Below are 18,592 nucleotides of genomic sequence, written 5' to 3'. Positions count from 1 at the left end.
AAAACTTAAACTACAGAAATTTCATGCTGGCATTTAGCTTTTTCAAAATCCCACAATGAAAAATAAAACTATCCAAGACAAATGTGGCAACTCTAAAGCTGTGTCCACATGAAACAGTAAAATGGAACACATATGCCTATTTCCAAATACTTCAGCCAAGAAAGTCTGCTCTGAAAAGAAGAGATGGTTTGAGGCATAAAACAGTCCATATTTCAGTCAACAAATATTTCCCAGGTTCTCTGCTGGACATGAGTGCAGAAAAAATAAAATAAAATAAAAACAATTCAGCCCCTGTTCTTGAAGAGCTTATAGTCTAGTACCATTACTCTACTTGACTTTACTGAAATAGATAGAGTCAAGGGGTTGTTTGATTTTGGGGAAAAAAGGAGAGAGAGAAAGAGAAACAACTCCAAACTAGAGTCCTAACTCCCACTGGAAACTTCTTATTTGGAGGCTTTGGCAGGCAGCTGGTGTAAACACTTGAATGGGAACAGCTAGAGGCCCTCTCTCCTCTGAAGCCCTTTTAGATGTAAAACACCAAAGCCTATGCCATCAGGGAACAGAAAGAAATCGTTTCCTCTAGAAAGAACCATACACAGGCTCTGTAAGGACATCAATAATGCCATTTTAGATTAAAAAAGATGTATAATATCAGCTACTATTTTTTTTGGGTGGGGAAGTGTAAGCTTCCCATGTGCCAGGTATGACACTGGATGCCTTCAATATAGTATCTAATCCACTTCTTACACAAGCCCCACGAGGCTGGTCTTGCTCTTGTTTTACAAATAAATTAAAAAGGTTCGAAGAGATCCTGGCGCAGGACCAGGCAGTGTTTTGTTCTGTTGTACACAGGGTCACTATGGGTCGGAACCGACTTGACCCTACCTAACAACAACAACAACAAAGGTAAAATAACTTGTTGAAGGTCTCAGAGCTAGGAAGAAGCAGAGCTGGGATCCAAACCCAAAGGTCTGTCTCCAAAATCCATACTCTTTCCAGAGGACCAAAGTGAACAGAAATTGGAAAATGTTAAGTTCCACTTTGCATGACTCCTAAAATATCTACCAAGGAGGAATGGAAAGAATGAGATTAATGGTTTCAATAAATTCTGGGACATGTTCTCTTTACTCCACTCTCCTTTATAGCACACACCTCTTTAAGACTTGTCCCAGAGATTTAGAATCCTTAGATGGTCCGCTTTTACTAACAGCCACTCCAAGTACACTCTGAATCCTGAAATAGACTCAAGAAGAGGACATGGAAACCGGGTAACAGAAAATGCAAAAGGATTAGGATTCTGATCTTCTGGAGATGCCAATTATTTGAGTGACTTTGGGTAAGCCATTTATCTTCTCCGGCCTCAGTATTACTATCTGTAAAGAAGGGAAGCTGGACTAGATGAACTTCTTTTTATTTTTTAGTAACTGTTTATTAGTTTACTTTTCATCCACATAGACTATCTGCATGCTTTTGAAAGCGGTAATAGATACATAGGTAACCTAAATCATATACGTTGTTTGGTGACACTTTATCTTGCTTACATTTTTTTGACATATTTATTCAGATAGCATAGAGAATATTCGTTATCTTTTTGGCCCCAACAGCTCTGCTGAGCCTGCTGTCTACATGAATGTTTGGAGTTTCCATCTCCTTCCTGGCAAATTTCTGGTGCACATGCCTCAAAGCTCATGACATGGGTGTGTTTGTGAGGGCTGCAAATGTTTTCCCTCTCATTCTCTTGCTAAGGTCAAACTGTCCTTTTCTTTCCCCCATTTCTTCACAGGGGCCATTCTACTTGGGATCAAGTTGAAAAGAACTACATGATCCTTCAGTCCCTGGGTGGTGCAAACGTTTAATGTACTAGGCTGCTAGCTAAAAGGTTGGGGGTTCAAGTCCACCCAGAGATACCTTGGAAGGAATACTTGGTGATCTGCTTCCAAAAGATCACAGCCATTGAAAACCCTGTGGAGCACAGTTCTACTCTGACTCACATGGGGTTGCCATGAGTTGGAATAGACTTGACAGCAGCTTGAAGAAGAAGAAGGTGTCACCCTTCAGGACTTTTCTTAGCCAGTGACTCTACATAGGGTACTGCAATATCAGTGCTATTTGGGGCTGAAGAGTGAACTTTGCTGCATACATTCTCTGGAGTCAACATTTAAGCTTTCAGGATGTTATCAATATATATGACCTTGAGAATGCAGAGCAGCTGGGCAGAAGTTTAGAAAGAAGCAGATGAAATGACACGAGATCCATCTCATCTCGGAGCTCTCGAGGGATTGAGAGCTGAGGCGAAGTCTGCCAGACACTCGAGGGGAAGAGTGGACAAACTGAGTTTAGAAACAGCCTCGTGTGTTCATGGAACCACGTGCACGTGCGTCTATACATACCCCTTTATAATTCATCTAGTGTTGGGTGGAGCGTGTGTATGTGTGTTGGGGTCGTTTTCAGTGAGGGATGAGGTCAGAGAAGCCGGCAGGGGCCAGATCATGGAATGCCAGTGAAGGAGTTTGTACTCGATCCTATAGGTACTGGAAGTCATGCAAGGGGGGTGTCACCGCATAAGATTTGTTATTTTATAAGTTTTAGTCTAGTGGCTGGGAGGAGAATGGAGATGATTGGAGGGTATAAGCCTCACAGTCAGGAAAACCATACAGAAATCAACTCAAGTCAGACACCGTCAGGCACAAAAGATCACATATTATATGATCCTGTTCATATGAAATGTCCAGAATAGGCAAATCCATAGAGACAAAAAGTAGATTGGTGGTTGCTAGTGGATGAGGGAGTCCCTGGGTGGTGCAAATGGTTTGCACTTGGCTGGTAAACAAAAGGTTAGCAGTTTGAGTCTACCCAGTGGCACTGCAGAAGACAAGGCCTGGCAATCTGCTTCCATAAAGATCACAGCCAAGAAAACTCCATGGAGCAGTTCTACTCTGTCATATGGGGTCCCCACCAGTCAGAATCAACTTGAGGCACAAGACAACAACAGGGGATGAGGATTTGGGGCTGACTGCTAATAGGTACAGGGTTTCTTTTTGGGGTGAAGGGAATGTTCTGGAATTAAATGGTGGAAGTGGTTGCACAACATAGTGAATATACTAAAAACCACTGAACTGTACACTTTAAAATGGTAAATTTTACGTTATGTGAATTATATAAAAAAAGAAGGAGGAATCAACCACAGTAGCTGAAGTAAGAGGGGACAAGGTCCTGGACCCCAGAAGTAGCAGTGGTCTGGAGAGGAAGGTGCAGAGAAAGAGGAGATGCCACACATGTAGCACCAATAAGCTTGCTTACTGACCTTGGACTGGAGCCCTGGTGGATCAGTGGTTAAGTGTTCGGCTGCTAACCAAAAGGATGGCAGTTCAAATCCACCAGCCACTCGTTGGAAACCCTATGAAGCAGTTTTACTCTGTCCTATAGAGTCACTATGAGTTTGAATTGACTCAATGGAAATTTTTTTTTTTTTTTTTTTTATTGGTCTTGGATGTGGGAGGGAGTGAGAGAAGGAGGAGTGTGGGGTGAGTCCCAGGTTTCTGACTGGGGCGACTGGGTTCTGGGGATTCCATTCTTAGAGGCTGGCTGGAAAGATGATGGCTTTGGCTTTGAGGTGGTAGTGAGAACTCCAGATAGAAATGTTCCATAGGTAGTTGGATCAATGGATTTGTTCACTCTTTCCTTCAATAAATATTTGTTGACTTCCCACTATGTGCCAGTTACTGAGCGTGGCATTGGGTGTGGTGTGGTGACCAAAACAGATGTATGCTCCGCCTTTATGAAGCTTACAGGAAATAAACAACCACGTGAATACACACATAATTACAAACTGTGGTAAATGCTAGGCAGAAAAGAATGAGGTGCTATGAGAAAATCAGTCTGAGAGTGTGAGACTTGGCAGCGGAAACCAGAAGGCTGAGTGAGATGAGAAGATTCTGGAGTTTAGAGATGCGTCCGCCGGGGGATGAAGAGGAAGGTCATCTGCATAGAGATGGGAGTTTAAGACGGAGTTCAAGAGATAAGTTAGAGAAATATCACTATTGTACAGCTGGAGGGGATGGACGTGGGACTGAAGAGCTAGATACCCCACAGAGGTACTTCAAGCTTCAATAACAGGCTGAGGTCAATGGTTTCCAATTTTTGATGTGTGACTGAGATTATTTTTTGCCCAGGGACCATGGGCCTTTTGCCACCCTTCTATCTTGGGTATGCTTGCGTATGAAAATGGGCACACAGCATACCCACTGATCTGGCCTGGGTAGTCGGAGACCCAAGTAATCCTCCAATTAATCTAATTCCAGGCTGGATTGAAATACTGATGTTATATTGGGATTCTAAGAAAACAACCAACCCTCTGTCTAGCCTATGTGCTTCCCCTAACAGAAAGCCAAGAGACATGGTTTTTCTAAAGAAGCCCAATTAAGCCCCGATCCATCCTAGCAGAAATAGGGCATCCAATGAGCTTTTCAAAACTACTTGAAACCAAGTAACAGAGAAAGGAAAACTGTATTGAGCCCAAATTGGGAGTTGTTTGGCTATGTGTCAATAATATCTACAACAACAATAATGAAGGCTAACTTTTATTGAGCACTCACTAAGTGCCAGGTACTGTTCAAATCATTTAATCTTCAAACAGTCCCATGAAGGATTTGATTAGCATCTCTATTTTACAGAGAGTGAAAACTGAGGTACATTTTTATTTTAAACTTAGGCTATTTTTATCCTTCTGGAAAAATTACTGAACTGGACCAGCCCTATACAAACCCATTCCAAAGACCCCATCCTGGTCTCAGATACTCCTCGGGGCACAAAGTTCCCATCGCACCCCTCCAGCAAGTTCCTGGGAACTTGGCAGTTCTTACCCCCAGTATCCCTCCCCTTCCCAACCCTTTCCCCATCCTGGAGGCAGTACCCACTAACCACAAGGCAGTGCTGGCCAGAGGGGAGCTCCTCTCTTTGGCCATCCAAGGCAAGGCAAGTCTTACCTTTCCACCTGGAGGTTGACTTTGGAAGGTTCCACGTTGGGGTTTTCCCATTCCATTTGTGGGCAGTGCATGAAATAGCAAAGGGTATACAGGGCCTCCGGCTCCCAGTACAGCGCCCCCTGCTTGTGATGCAGGGGGGTGCCATTGCCATGGTGCTTGGCATTGAGGGGCTGCAGGTGATGCATGGCTCGGGACACCAGGTCACCTGTGGAGAGAAGAGAGATTTCAGATCCTCCAGGCAGCTGACACATGCAGGGAAGATGTACCTGAAGATCTCTGCAGACATTCTGATCCCAGGATTCCCTTGTTCAACTGAAGTGGTCCCATGGGACCTCCAGGTCACATACTAAGCAGAGAGGAAAGCATTCAGTCATTCACAAGAACAAATGACTGTGAAGGGCTTAACACATTTTGGGGGCTGGGTGGTGCAAACACTTGATGTGCTCGGCTGCTAACTGAAATGCTGGAGGTTTGAGGCGCCTCAGAAGAAAGGCCTGGAGATCTACTTCTGAAAAATCAGCCAGTGAAAACCCTATGGAGCACAGTTCTACTCTGACACACACGGGGTCACCATGAGTTGAAACTGACTCGACAGCATCTGGTTTTCAAGTACAGAGGCTGCTAAGATAATTTCAATTACGCCCTTCTGGAAACCATTGTTTTTAATAAGGCGCAGGAAGCCCTTTGTACCTGCCTCTTGCTGACTGAGCACCTTCTTCACCGCCTGACACACCCTCTGTCATATCTGTTGCTGTAGCCTGACTGTCCTACTTGCAGTCATAAGAAAGAGCTGTGCTCTCTCTCGTCTCTGAGCCTTTGCATATGCTATTTCCTCTATCCAGAACAAACTCTTCCTCCTCTTCTCCAGGTTACTCCTACTGATTCTCCGGGTTATCAGTTTATATTAACTCCTCCAGGAAACCCCCTGGAGCCTCTCCTTCTCCCCTGTCGTTAGTTACCACACAGTACTTTCCCTGTCACAGCATTTAGGGCGCTGTGTTAGAATGCCTTTTTCCTCGTCAGTTTTTCCTGCAACAGCAGGAACTCATGATGTGCAGACATGAGTGAGTCACTTAACCACCTGTTGTTGTTAGTTGCTGCTGAGTTGGCCCCTGACTCATGGTGACTCCATGCACCATGGAAAGAAATGCTGCCCGGTCCTGCACCATTCCCATAATTGGTTGTGGATTGGACCGTTATGATCCATAAGGGTTTTCCTTGGCTGATTTTCTGAAGTAGATCACCAGGCCTTTCTTCTTAGTCTTAGTCTAGAAGCTCCACTGAAACCTGTTTGGCATCATAGCAACACACAAGCCTCCGCTGACAGATGGGTGGTGACTGTGCATGAGGTGCGTTGACCTGGAATCGAAGCCGGGTCTCCCACATGGAAGGCAAGAACTCTACCACTGAACCACCGATGCCTTATCACTTAACCTCTCGGGTGAGGAAATAACACCCACCTCTCAGGTGGCTGTAAGGGTTAAATGGAAAGTGTAGTGTTAAATGCCTGGCACATCGTTGGCAGTAAATAAGCCGTTCTCTTGGCCTGTCTGTCTGGCTCCTCCTTCTCTGGAAGGTGAGACCAACAGGTTGGGTGACTGGGACATGAAGGGACAGTGCTGCCAGCACCCAGGGCTGCTTTGTTGCTGGGGCTGACTTTTCTTCGGAATCTATGCTACCAAGATGCTCACTCCAGGCATCCTGTGGGGGGCATCTAGATCCTTAGCTGCGGCTTCCCTCTTCTCTCCACTCTCTCATCTTTTAGGGACCTCACTCCCTGGGAGGGAGACAAAAAGGAAGCTGGATCTGCCTCTAGCCACCCACATCCATCTAACATAGTAAGGGGCATCTCCAATTATTGGCTAAAAGAAGAGTTTCCAGTCTGTAAACATTGAGAAGAAACCAAGGGGAAAACACAAAGATGGGAGGTCTGGGGTGGGACCAGGCATGACGACTATGCTTGGCGTTTCCCCAGGAGTGGAGGCTGCAGAGGTAGGGGCCATGACATACTAAGCATCTACCTGACTCAGGCACTTAGAGACATCTTCTGATTCAGTTTATATGAGAACCATGTGGGACAGGCATGAGCACATCCATTTCAGAGATGGGAAGATCGAGAGAGGCACGACCTTGCCCAAGTGTCACTCAGGTAGTGAGTGCAGGCTCTGATCCCAACCCGGGTTCCAGGGCTGATGTTCTTAATTATGACACCACAGTGCGTTCAGGAAGGCACAGATCTAGACTCTGCCTCTGGGTACTGCCCTTGGAAGACTCTAATGAAGAGTCCTAGGCCCAAACCCCAAAGCCTCCCAAAGTATGTGCCATTGTGGATTCCAGGGTGCAGTGGGCTCAGTGGGGTAGGGGGCTCAGGAGGCTGGTCAGCCTCTGCTGATGGAGCAGAGTTCTTAGCTTGGGACTCTCAGAGTCCGACCCCTTGGTGGCCGTCTGGAAGGGAAGGGGTAGCTGGTGAGTCATTGACCTAAGTGACCAAGGAGGCTCTGGGAAGATCAATCACCCTCATGGAAGAGAGCCTGGAGGGGCAGAAGAGTAACTCAACAAGGATGTAAGCCTGGAAGGGCGATTAGGAAATCAGCAGAAGCACAATCGCTTAGATCAGCCCTCCAGGCCAGCACCTGGCAGAGCTGAAAGAGTTTCACCCTGAAAGCTGTGAAAAGGATCAGGAGGCCCGGCAACTCCGCTTAGAGGCCCCGGGGGCCCTGGGATGAGGCTACGGCAGATAACAGCAAACACACATCTAGCACTTCACAGTGTGCCAGGCAGGGACGGACTGCCCAATAAGCAAGGTACACATGGGCTGACTTGTGTTTATTGACCAATCTGTAGTGCACAATTTCACCGTGTGGAAACCATGCTGAATGTAAGCCTGTGAGTACCTTGCTTACCGGTTAATATGCCCTCAGTGCCAGGGCTGTTCCAAGAGCTTTATATGTATGACACCCACTTAACTGCCTCAGTACCCCAGTGAGGTAGGTCCTGATGGCATATCCATTTTACAAATGAGGAAACTGAAGCACCGATCAGTTAAGCAATTTAACCAAAATCACACTGCCATTAAGAGCAAGAACGGGGTTTCCTCCTGCTGCCACTTGGCACTAGAAAGCACGTGCTTGACCATTACACCACAATGCCTCTGTGAGGCTGGAAAAGGACGGGGTGGGGGTCTTCATTCACAGTGGCAGCACTAACACATTAACAGCTCCGAGATCATGGCCAGCTTTGGCACACTCAGACTTTTGGCAGAGCAACTTAGCACATCGTTAAGTGGCATCTGGTGGCATCAGCATCCTTGGTGGGTACAGATGTGGGAAGAGCCGCAGAGGCAGTGGGAGGCGCGGCCGATGGCCAGCAGCTTTGGGAAGGACTGGAGACACTGCCCTTGGCTAGGACATCAGGGTCCTCAAAGGTAGCCTCGGCCACAGGCAGGAGCAAAGTCTGGGGCTTCGTGCAGGTTTGGGTGGCTACAGTTTCAGGCAGCAGGAAGACCCAAGCTGGGCCACAGCCTCAGGGCAGGGAGAAGTGGTGGTGACACGTGAGATGCCTCCTGGGGACTCTGGAAATTGCTAGGTGAACTCTGCAGAGGGGCTGGGTGCCCAGGAGTTTGCACCTAGGGGGCAGGGCCTGAGAAACACTGCTGGGGAGCCTCCCTTGCCCCGAGGGAGGTGCAGGTTGTGGGACTTGAACTTCCCTTTAACTGACCTGCCTCAACCCCCACCGTCCTCCATAAGAAAGGCTATACTGCAAGCACCCTCAGAGTCAGCAAGACAGAGCACAGGGAAAGGCAAAGGGAGAGAGGCTCCAGCCACACCTATCAGGAAGAGCTGAGAAACAACTGTTTTTACACAGCAGGCCTGCCCTACGGTGATCACTGGAAGGCCAGGGACAGGAAACGGCTGGAGGCTTGGCCAAAGGGTCAAAGACCCAGAGAACCCTCAAGGTGGGATGGCCTCTGACTAAGTCAGTCTGTCTTCCCAGGAGTCTTCTCTGTAGCATCCAGCAGTGGGAACCATTATTGTCCCTAGTGTTATCGACAATAGCAACAACTGTCATTTATTGAGCACCTATTGTTGTTGTTGAGAGTCGTCAAGTCGATTCCGACTTATAGTGACCCCATGTGACAGAGCAGAAATGCTCCATAGAGTTTTCTTGGCTGTAATCTTTAGGGAAGCAGTTTGCTAGGTCTTTCTCCCATGGAGCTGCTGGGTGGGTTCAAACTGCCACCAGGGTTCAATGAGCACCTACCTGTGCCAAACAAAACCAAACCCATTGCCATTGAGTTGATTCTGCCTCATGGCAACCCATGTGTTACAGAGTAGGACTGCTCCATAGGGTTTTCTTGGCTGTTATCTTTATAGAAGTAGTTGATCACGTCTTTTTCTATGGAGCTGCTGGGTGAGTTCGAACCACCAACCTTTTGTTAGAAGCTGATTGCAAGCTGCTTGCACCACCCACTGTGAAAAAGCACCTAACATCCATTGTTTCTAGTCCCCACGGTGCTCTATAAGGTGTGTGTTCATATTACCTCAATTTCACAGCAGTGATTCTCAGCTGGGGAGATTGTGCCTCCCAGGGGACATTGGGCAATGTCTGCAGACATTTTTGGTTGACACATCTGGGGGATGGGATGCTACTAGCATAAAGAAGGAAGATTCCAACTTGGGGCTGTTTGTTTCTAATGCTGGTGCTATTGGACCCCCCCCCCCGCCGCCGGCCGCCCCCCGGCAATTGTTCTGAGTCCTTCCTTTAGAGGCAGCCCACCACAGCCTCGGCCAGCTCTAAGTCCATCTTGAAGCAATTTGGCAAAGGTGTTAATGAATGCTCCTAACCCTTGATTCGGTAATTCCGTTTCTGGGAATCTGTCCCAATGTTAAGAATTCTAAATACAGCAAAATCTCCATGCTCAAGGATTTTCACCCACACCTTATTTACAGGATCCAAAATTTGAGAAAGAAATAAACGTCCAAATGAAAGACAGTGGTTAAATAAACTCTGGTACATCCATGTGATAACAGACTTAACGCAGCCATTAAATACGTTTATGCAGAGCTGGAATATCATGGAAAAAAAACCCCAGAGTTAAAATGTTAAGTGGGAAAAAAAAAAAAAAGCAGAATTCAAAATCGTATACAGTGTGATCAGGATTATGTTATTAAAAACTATGCACTAAGTAAATACCAGGAAAAAAAATGTATCAAAGTGTTGACCAAGGATTTCTTTGCCTAGTGAGATTACAGGCAACATCTCCTTCCAACTTTTCTGTAGTTTCTGAATTTTGAACTATGGCATGTGTGACTTGTAGTGTCAGAAAAATAAGCTTATTGAGCTGGATTTACTTTCTTGTACTTTCCATCTAGGGTCAGGCTGGAGTATGCTCATTTTTCCATTTGTCTCTCTCAAAGAGTCCCACTAAAAATTTCAAAACAAGAAAAATCCAAAGGAATGGGCCCCTACACCGCGCCTTCTGTTCCCCGGGGCTCTGGGAAGCCTGGCAGGTGGGTGCCTTTTGCCTTGTTTGTGCTAATTGTCTCCTCAGAGCATCATTCAGCTCACCTTGCATTTCCAAGTTCCCTGCTTTTGTTCACGCTGTTCTCTCACCTTGGTTTGCCCTTTCCTGCATTGTCCCAACTACTGAAAACTTTCAAGGCTGTGACCAAATGCCATCTCTTCCACGGAGCCCTCCAGAATACCTCTGGTCAAAATCAATTCCCCCTTCCCTTGTGTATACTGCAACACCTGCTAATACAGTCGAACATTACTCATTTAATTTTGACGTGTCTCCAAGTTACTCGTCCACATGTCTGCTTCCCCTTACTGGACTCTGCGCTTCAAGAGCAGAGACCATGTCTCATTCATGGTTCTATTCTTGGAGGGGCAGTGTATTATGCTGGTTAGGAGCATGCTCTCTGGATGCAGGGTGCTGGAGTCTGAGCCTTCAGTCTGCCACTAACTAGCTGTGTGACACTGGCTGAGTTATTTAATCTCTCTCTAAATTGGGATGATTATGGCCTTATGGATTTGTTGTGTGGATTAAACGAATAATCTATGTAAAGTACTTAACCTTGGTTTCTTCATGTGTAAAGTGGGGAGAATAGCAGTACCTACCTCATAGTATTAAATGAGGCAATGCATATAAAGCACTAAAGCACTTAAAGAACTTGGCACAGGATCTTGCGCATTCTATGTGCTTAATAAGCATTCAACGCTACTCTCCTTCCTTGAATTATCACCATCATCACTACCATCACCACCACCATCAGCACTACCACCATCATCAGCATCATCACTACCATCATCACATCACCACTACCACCATCATCATCACTACCATCATCATCACTTATTACCACCATCATCATCATCACCATCATCAGCACCATCATCATCACTACCACCGTCAGCATCAACGTCATCACCACCACCATCATTATCATCAGCCTAGCTCCTTGAGGCCCCAAGGATATCTCCGAGGAGGAATGGGCTTGGAAGATGGGATTGGCACTGGGATTCCTGCAAGCACTAGAGCTCCATTTCAAACCCTGCTCTATACAAGTGCTACATCCTGCCTTCCCCTCTCGCTGTCATTAACCCAACGCAGCAAATCCACTCGTCACCAGTTGCCCTGAGTTGGAGCAACTGGAGTTTGGTTCCAGGAGCTTGCGTGAAAAGCCACTAATAACCATGTTTCCCAAATATTAGCCACTTGGGAATCACCATCATAACGTCTCTCATTTCCTTTTGCCACTGGTACAATTTATTTACCTAATATTTTTTCTCTAAATTGGCTCATTCTCTCACATAAATAAATTCATTTTAAAGGGAAACTTCATATCATTGCCATAAATGGAAAACCAATATTTTTCTAATACTCATAAAAGTACAAATAGCACTTAAAAGTAGAAAACTCTATTATGTATCATCTACAATCGTCTTCTCTGCCATCCTTTGGGCAACGCTGCTGTAACCTGCCTGATGCAGGCTTATCTGTGCGGCCTCCACTAGACCATCAGCTCCTGCGTGCCAGCTGTTACCACCCAGGGACAAAGTGTCACATGTCCCAACGCTGGGCTCCTTCTGACCAAACCTACCCTGAGCCAGCACCTATGCTTCCTCCCCTTCTCTTCCTTTCACCCACAGCCAACTATCATTAACTCTAATACGTTCTTAAAACCTCCCAACAACCTTGGGGGAGGTGGTATTATCACACTCATTTCACAGATAGAAAATTGGAGATCAGAGTGACCAAGTCACTTGTCCTAAGTCACACAGCATGGATGAGAAAACCAAGGCTTTCCAGTTTCATAATCTGCTGTTTAACTCATCCCACCAAAACCCCTCCCCTTGAAAAATAAAGAAAAAAATGACCACAGATAAGGGGAGATTTGTTTCCTAGGAGAAGGGGAGATGGAGGGACAAAGATGGAACAAGAACTTCAAATTCAAACTGAAGGAAGGCTGAACTCTTGGGTTCAGTGGGAAACTTATTATTCATTCATTAATTGATTCATCAAATATGTATTGAGTCCTAATGTGTGCCAGGAGCCATGGTTAAGTGCTCAGCTACTAATTGAAAGGTCGATTGTTCGAACCCACCAGGCACTCTGAGGGAGAAAAGACCTGAGGATCTGTTCCCATAAAGATTACAGCTAGGAAACCCTATGGGGTATTTCTACTCTGACCTATGGGGTCTCTATGAGTCAGGATCGACTCGACGTACACAACAACAATTTTGTGCCAGGCACTGTTCTAGGCACTGGGGATACAGTGATGTTCACAAACAAAGTCCCAGCTCTTATGGGATTTAGTTTTGGCGTCAGAGACAGATGATGAACAAATAAACATATAACATGTCAAGTGGCAATAAGCACTATGAAAAAATTAAAGCAGGAAAGGGTGTACAGAGTGGTGGTAGGGGGCAGGGTCGATGAAGAACAGTCACGGAGGGCCTCTCTGAGGAGATGACAGATGAACAGAGGCCTGGATGAAGTGAGGGAGGAGCCTTGTGAATATCAGGGGAGGAGCCTGCCAGGCAGCAGGAACAGCAGGTGCAAAGGCCCTGGGGTGGAAGCGTGAGTGAAGTGTTCAAGAAACTACCAAGAGGCCAGTGGCCACTCTGCCACCTGTGAGGGTCACAGGTACACTCTAGGGACTAGAGGGAGAAGGACTCTGAAAACTGCCCACAGGCATTTCAAACAAGGAGAGAAAGCCCCTTGTTCAAGTGATAAGGGCTGTATATTTAGTGACATTGAGGAGAGATAACCCAGAAACCCTTTTCAGGCACAATTGTAAATTAAAACCCCATTTGGTTACCTCATTTAGTGGGAACAACAAGTTCACAGGCCAGTGTGAAAAGACAACAAGAAGAGGCATTTTACTATGAAGCCCTCATTTTTTTTCCTCCTTTAAGCAACAGAAAGCAACACCATAATTAACAACTGTCAGATGGGAGTTTAATTGGGAACTTGAGGGCAAGGCTGGGGTGATGGCAGAAGAGGTGAGACAAGATCTCGGAGGACAATGCAAATATGGGTTGTATAGGACCAACTGCAGAGTTGATTTGATCCAAAAATGAGATAACCTGAGGTTTCTGCTTTCTCCATGGCCTCGGTGGGGGAGACAGGCGACTGGCTTCCCTAGGCTTACTCACTGGTTTAGGGAAGGAGACCTGGACTGCCCTGCCAGACGCTAAGTCAGCTGTAAAGTTAAGGGCATTGCCTTGTGAATTTCTGCATGCATTGCCTTGCATATTTCCTGAGGCTCAAGGCAAAAGAATTACCAGACTTTGTGATACCCCAATTTTAGAAGATTTAAAAGTTCAGTTCTAGATCCTTGTGTTCAAAATTCAATTCAGTAGAAAATTTAATAGTTGACTGGGGTTTCACTGACCTGGAGGATTCTGTTCATTTTTGTTTCACAGACTAATTTACTTTGGGCCATTAATTCATTCATTTGACATTTAACAGGAATTTCCTGAGCTGTGGGAGGTGTGTTCAGTGCTGAGAATACAAAGCTGAACTGGACACAGCAGAGTGGGACAAGAAAAAAACTGGGTTTGAATTATGACTCTGCCACTTACTAGCTGTGTGGCCCTGGGCCAGAGATTTATTCTTCCTAAGTCTCAGTTTTCCTATCTGAGAAATGGGAATAATAATATTTACCTTTCATGTATTTAAAGCACTTGGCATACAGTAGGTGCTGCAGAAATTGTGGATGTATTTTTACCTCCAGCCATAGCAGCCTGGACAAAGAGAATGCTCTGGACCTCCCGGTGCACCAAGGCAGTTCTGGGCTTTAATATGATGTCCTGAGGACATCCACCACTCATCTGTCAGTTTGTTTTACTGTGGTGGCTTTGGTGTTGCTATGATGCTGGAAGCTATGTCACTGGTATTTTAAATACCAGCAGGGTCACCCATGGTGGATAGGTTTCAGCAGAGCTTCCAGACTAAGACTAGGAAGAAAGGCCTGGCTGAAAATCAGCCAATGAAAACCTTATGGATCACAACACAACACTGTACAACTTGCTTGCTTTGGACATGTCATCAGGAGGGATCAATCGCTGGAGGAGGACATCATGTTTGGTGAAGTAGAGGGCCCGTGAGAGCAAAGGAGACAGACCCTCAGTGAGATGAGTTGGCACAATGTCGCAACGATGGACTCAAATATGCCGGTGATTGTGAGGATGACGGAGGACCAGGCGACATTTTGTTCTGTCGTACATAAGGTCGCCATGAGTTGGAGCTGATTTGATAGCAGCTATCTCTCATTAGGGTTGCTATGAGTCAGAATTGACTCGAAGGCAATGGGTTTGGTTTTCTGGTTTTTACCTATCTATCTATCTACCTGAGGAAATAGGTGGGGATTACAGGGAGGAAGCCCAGCTGCAGGGGAGGTCCCGAATCTAGATACTCAGTGAAGTACTTGGTAACCTTTGTGAATTTTCATGTCTGTAGTTTAGTTGAGAGGAGATCACTTCACAATACACCCTGTGGAGCAAATCGCATATCCTCAGAGCTGGAGAGTACACAGACCTGACCAACACTCTGATCTGACAGTGGCACGCTCAGGCCTTGAGTGAAACATCTTCTGGCCTTCCCTGGAGAGAGTATTTTCTAGCCAGTATGTATGAAAGCTTTACCTTAAAAAGCCTGAGTTCAAATCTCAGCCCTTCAGCTCACTGGGTGTTTGATCTTGGACAAACTGTTTACCCTTCTCTTGCCTCCACTCCCATATCATAAAATGGGGATAATCATAGTATATTAGAAATAATTCATGTGAAGCTTTTAACACGGTACCCTAGTTCAGTGAACATCAACTGCTATTACTGTATTGTTACTACTACTACTAGCTATAAAGGAGGCCCTGGTCAGAGGCTGGTCCCTCACTCTGACCAGCCAGCTCCCTGTTTCAAGAAGAGTCGGAATAGCTCAGGACAAACCCTCTTGTCTCACCTTTGCTGGAAAAACAGCGGTTTCTAGAATTCACATTGACAGAGTAGCCTTTGAATATGAAGAACAGCCTCTCTTCATACACAGAGAGAGCAAGGCAATATTGATTCAGACCACAGAGCAAGCTAGTCTAAATGACAGGCAGATCAGCAAAGACGGCAACATTATTACCTTCTGCGGCCAATGTGACTTATCAAACTGCTTCCACGCACAAGTTCTACCAGGCTGACTTAATGTGCATACAAAACCCATCCATAATTAGCAACATCCATTTGTGTGCCAACAATTCATATGCAAAAGTCAACATTCATAGACAAGGACATTGTTTAATTTACAGAGCAAATGGTCCTTAAAAGCAGTTTATGTGGCAAACTGCTCCAGTGGCTGCCTGCTTAGGTGAAATGCTGACTTGTTTAGCAAATCCTTTCTTTGAAGAACCCCCCTACTCTCCCCACCCCACCAGAAAAACCCAACAAACCAAATCAGTTGCTGTGGAGTCGATTCTGACTCATGGAGACCCCAGGTGTGTCAGAATAGAACTGTGCTCCATAGGGTTTTCAATGGCTGGTTTTTCAGAAGTAGATCACCAGGCCTTTCTTCCAAGGCACCTCTGGGTGGGTTTGAATTGCCAAACTCTAGGTTAGTAACTAAGTCCTTAACTGTTTGCACCACCCAGGGACTCCGTTCTTCTAAGAGAGTGTCAGAATTAAGTAGAGCCGCAGCCCAGGTGGCAGAGGCTGGGAGGGACCATGAAGAACCAGGACCAACCTTTGAGACCCCAGAGGAGAGTGTGTGGGCCCCCAGTGTGGGAGCCCCTTCCTGGTCATGCCCATGCAAACATGCCCCAACTCCATTTCAGGAAGATCCTAAGTCACCATGGGACATGGGCACACCCTGGAAATTAGCTAAGACCCCCATGTTGTAGCATTTCTTAACACAGTGGTGTTTTCCCAAGAGTGCTGCTTGCGCGCACCCTCTGCATCTGAATCCCATGGGAGCTCGTTAAAATGCAGAGGATTCCTTATCCTGATACAGCTGTTGTAGACATCTCAAAACACCATTCACACTCATCACTGCTTCAAAATCCCGGGGTCATCAGAGCTGCTGCTAGATCCTGTTATGCAATGTGTTAATAAAAATTATATACTATACCACAGTTTGGATGAAAAATGTTTTCATAAGTGAATTTACATGTACTTGGCTTCCTTTGTAATTCTATGCACTTTATTTTATGCATTTAAAATTATTATCTTGAGACAGAGTCCATAGGCTTTACCAGATGGCCAAAGGGGTCTGTGGCACCAAAAAGTTTAAGCACGACTGTACGACTCGTAGTTGGAAGACCCTGAGGCAGGTACTGCTTATCTGGGGCCTTCAGGGGCTTGAAGCAAATGAAAGTGTAGTTTCCAAATTCAGGTGACAGGAAAGTATCTCTCTACAGATCAAAAGCAGCCCCTGGGTGGTGCAAACAGTTAAGGAGGGCAGCTGCTAACAGAAAGGTTGGGTGTGTGTTTACACAAAGGTTCCTCCAAAGAAAGGCCTGGTGATCTACTTCTGAAAAATCAGCCCATGAAAACCCTATGGATCAGAGTTCCACTCTGACACATATATGGTCACTTTGAGTTGAAACTGACTCAACGACAACTGGTTAGAGGCCAAAAGGACCCCTTATGGCTTGAATCAGCTACTGCTTCCCTTTCCAGGGGGGCATGCCATGTCAGGGGATGCCTGTCTTGGGTGTACAGGGAATTCCTTTGGGAACAATTCCTTTCTCAGTCCTGAATCCTTTCAAAGCTCAGTACTTGTTGAAATTTCAATACCAATTCATATTTTTACATAATCAGGTATTTCTGAGATCAATGCTCCAATTCCATCAGGAAGTAATTAATACACAGCTCAGCTGTTTGACAATCAGTTGGATCATAAGTAAATACAGTTTTATCTTCCTCTGGCTGGCCAGACTTAGAGAGCACAGCCCTGAATTAGGGGGTGGCCAAGCATGGCAAATTATTGCCCAAACTTGAAATATTCCGACCCTGACTATCTCTCCCTTCTCTCCACCTTTCTGCCTCATTCTTTCATCCATCCATCCATCCACCCACCCACCCACTCATTCTTTCAATGTATTTTCTGAGGGCCTACTACGTGCCAGGCAGTATTATTTGTGCTGGGGTTTTATCAGTGAACAAAACAAATATCTCTGCACTCAGGGAGCATAGAGTCTAGTAGGAAGAGATTACCAAAAAAAAAAAAAAACCTATTGTCATTGAGTCAATTCCAACTCATAGTCACCCTACAGGACAGAGTAGAACTGCCTCATAGCATTTCCAAGGCTGTAAATCTTTATGGAAGCAAACTGGTACATCTTTCTCCCTTGGAGTGGCTAATAGGTTCGAACCGCTGACCTTTTGGTTAGCAGCTGATTGCTTAACCACTGTGCCACCAGGGTTCTGTTAGGTGATAGACATTAAAAAAATAAAAATGACTAAAACACAGAGTGTGACTGAAGGTGAGGAAGGGAAGGAAAGTGACTGCTAATGGGTGTGGGGTTTCATGTTGGGATGATAAAGATGTTCTTAAACTGACTGCGGTGATGGCTGCATACTGTGTAAATATGCTAAAATCCACTGGATTGTACACTTTAAATAGATGAATTGTATGGTGTGTGAATTACATCTCAATAATCCGTTATTTAAAAACAAAAACTATATAGAGTATGCCACAGGGTGATAAGTGCTGGGGATAGAAGTAAAGCAGTGAAAGGGACTGAGGGCCCTCTGGGTGTTAAATATTAAATAAAAAGGTCAGGGAAGACCTCATTGAGAAGCGAGCATTTGGGTGAGACTTGACTTGAAGGTAATGAGGGAGAAAGCCATGTGGATATCTGGAGGAACAGTGTTTCAGTTAGAGGGAACAGTAAGTGCAAAGGTCCTGGGGTATCCTCATATGTTCAAGGAATAGCAAAGAGGCCAAAGTGGTTGGAGTTCAGTGGCCAAGAGGAAAGTAGAAGATGATGTCTGAGAGATAAGGGGGTGCTGTAAGCAACTGGCTTTTCCCATGGGTCGGATGGGGAGCCAGTGGAGGGTTCTGAACACAGGAGAAATGTGATCTGACATACTCTTGAGATGGATCCCTGTGGCTGCTG

General features: G+C 45.7%; 1 protein-coding gene across 1 annotated transcript in view; it reads right to left on the bottom strand.

The window, feature by feature from the left end:
- Positions 1-18,592, bottom strand: part of ABTB3 (ankyrin repeat and BTB domain containing 3) — a 397,711-nt gene that overhangs the window by 140,324 nt on the left and 238,795 nt on the right. The window contains exon 3 of the mRNA XM_004373795.3: positions 4,986-5,190. Within this exon, the coding sequence (XP_004373852.1) occupies positions 4,986-5,190 (205 nt within the window). The remainder of the gene's footprint in view (positions 1-4,985; positions 5,191-18,592) is intronic.

Source organism: Trichechus manatus, unplaced genomic scaffold, assembly GCF_000243295.1.
Source record: "Trichechus manatus latirostris isolate Lorelei unplaced genomic scaffold, TriManLat1.0 scaffold00027, whole genome shotgun sequence".
NCBI lineage: Eukaryota > Metazoa > Chordata > Mammalia > Sirenia > Trichechidae > Trichechus > Trichechus manatus.
The sequence above is the reverse complement of the archived record's forward strand: the minus strand, read 5'-3'. Positions and strand labels throughout refer to the sequence as shown.